The following is a 2,500-nucleotide window of genomic DNA, read 5'->3' as shown; positions in this document are numbered from 1 at the left end:
CTCCGCCTCGCGCCCTCCTTCCCTCTGCGCGTGCGCGTCCGTGACGTCACCGTCTCTCGTGGCCGATTCCGCCAGGCGGGTAAAATCAAACCTTGTTTTGGCTGGAGTCTTTTCCCTCGGGGAGTCACCTGTTATTGTTGTCGTTGTTGTTTTCGGGGTGGGAGGCAGGGAGGGAGGGAAAGAAAACCAATAAATATATCATTAAAAAATATTAAGTTCGTGTTTAACCAAACCAAACCAAGACAACAACAACAACAACAACAACAACAACAACACACACACACACACACACACACACACAACAACAACAACAACAACAACAAAGTGTTTGCGTTCATGCACTGAGGGTTGTGTGAACGTGGTTTTGGTATTTTTCTCACTGAGCTCCATTTTAATTCAGCAGATTTTGGGGGGAGGGGGGGGGGGGTAATGCCTTATGCTAAAATGTCAGAAGTTTTTACATGTGACGCATGAAGCAGCGATGAATTTTTTCTAGCTGTTTGTTTGATTTCAAATAGTCATAGGTGTGCTTATTTTGCCTTTCGTTTTAAGTAGTATTTTTCAACGTGTTTCTTGAAAGAAAATATCCCCTATACTATTTTCACGTACACACATTACCGTGAACGTATTAGCAATACAAACCACAAATAAGACAAGTACAAATCACGTGAAAACCAAGAATCAGTATTGCGTGTGTTGGAAGAAATTTGAAGAAGAAGCATTTCAGTTGGAGGAGAAACTGTTTCTTGTTGTTTTCGATGTCAAATGTGGAAACGCACACTCAAGCACTTGTGGGAAATGAGGATTCATGATACCAGAAGCAAATAAAACACACTGGGGATTCGAAAACGATAAATTCTTTTTGTTATGTAGAATATATTCTCAAAAGGTTTACCGAAATTAAATGGAACGACAGAATCACTTTGAATCTGATCACAGAGATTTGCATTGTAAATGAAATGCAAGGCAAACTTAAGTAAGTTAAGAACGACACAATTTGTTAATGATGAACGCGCGTTTTCTTTACAAATTTATCTCTCTCTTTCTGGTGCGTGTGCGTGTGCGTGTGTGTGTGTGTGTGTGTGTGTTTGTTTGTGTGTGTGTGTGTGTGTGTGTGTGTGTGTGTGTGTGTGTGTGTGCGACGAACTGGATAAATTCTTTTGCTGTTGGTATTGTGGTACCATTTCCGTATCACTTCAATACATCGTATCTCCAAAGCAACCCGACTAATGTCCCCTTGACAACTCAGTTCTCAGTAAGAAACAAAGACCCCCCCACCCACCCACCACCCACCCCTAACACATGGAGACAAATGCGGCTAATTATCCTATCCTGATTAAAACTATATCGTCCTTGGCAACATGACACCTTGAGAAAAAAATGAGCACGACAAGAAAATGAAGGTCCCACGCCATCAGTTTGAACACACAAGAAACCCAACAACCCCTGGCAAGTGGAAAACAGCAGAACTCTGTGAGAGAGAGAGTGGGGGTGCTGGGGGGGCCGGGGGGGGGGGGGGGGCAAATAAGGGCGTGGGATAGAGAGATGTTTTGGGGGGGGAGTCTGGAAGGTTTGAAAACATGTTTCCCACGACGTGCAGATCCCCACAATGGACATTTCATTTCGCAATTAGCCGTCAGATGGTAAGCGGATTCGTTTCTTCTAATAAAAGTGGCAACTCCACTCCAGGGTCGCTTGCCGGGGGGAGGGGGGGTGTTGGGGCGGGGGAGGGCATTTTGACGGATGATGTTTACCAACACAAGAGCAACTCCACACGTCGTTGGGACAAAACCTCTGGGAAAATTGGTCGTATATCAGCGTAAAAGGTCGTCAGACATCCCACGGGTCACTAAGCCATCTGATAACCAGAGAGAAAGGACGCAAAAGTCATCTATGGGAGGCAACCTCCCACGTTATCCCCAATTCAAATCTTAACTGGAAACGCCAACTGCCTCCCCCCACATCTTTAAAACCTCTCAGATTTTCAACACATAAATCTCAGAACAGCCTCGATAGGGGGCTTTATCTCAAAGTGGTCATTTACCTTGAACTAAATAAACAACATGTGAACGTTTTCCATGACAAAAAAAAAGAAAGAAAAGAAAAAAGCCAAGCTTGGGGGGAGGAAGACCTTGACTCTTGCTCAAAAGTGAAAATCAACTCCCCCATCTCCCAATTGTCGCCCTAGCTCCGTGAGAATTCTGTCTCCAAAAACTCGCAACGTCGACAAAACAGGGAAAAAAAGTCGGTGGTTTCTGTCCTCGATCTGCACTAAAAGTGTCTAATTTGTGGAAATTCCTCGTTTCTTTTCCAGATAACGCCTCTCAGCATGAACACGTTTTGGGAGGCTACAGATTTCTCCCAAGTTCTCACACCATGGCCCTAGAAAACTGCTGAATTTACAATCACATGTTATTGCGCAAGACATGTCAAGCAGGAAAAGAGGATTTTGTTTTTGGTTTGGATTGTTTATGTTGCATCTTTTTTTTAAATAGAAAAA

The 2,500-nt window shown here is 43.7% G+C and overlaps 1 protein-coding gene across 1 annotated transcript in view; it reads right to left on the bottom strand.

The window, feature by feature from the left end:
- LOC143290892 (uncharacterized) overlaps window positions 1-2,500 on the bottom strand; it is a 33,568-nt gene that overhangs the window by 12,112 nt on the left and 18,956 nt on the right. The window contains exon 3 of the mRNA XM_076600447.1: window positions 1-128. This exon is cut by the window's left edge and continues 32 nt beyond it. Coding sequence (XP_076456562.1) covers window positions 1-128 — 128 coding nt within the window. The remainder of the gene's footprint in view (window positions 129-2,500) is intronic.

Source organism: Babylonia areolata, chromosome 16, assembly GCF_041734735.1.
Source record: "Babylonia areolata isolate BAREFJ2019XMU chromosome 16, ASM4173473v1, whole genome shotgun sequence".
NCBI lineage: Eukaryota > Metazoa > Mollusca > Gastropoda > Neogastropoda > Buccinidae > Babylonia > Babylonia areolata.
This window is presented reverse-complemented; position numbering and strand designations above follow the sequence as displayed.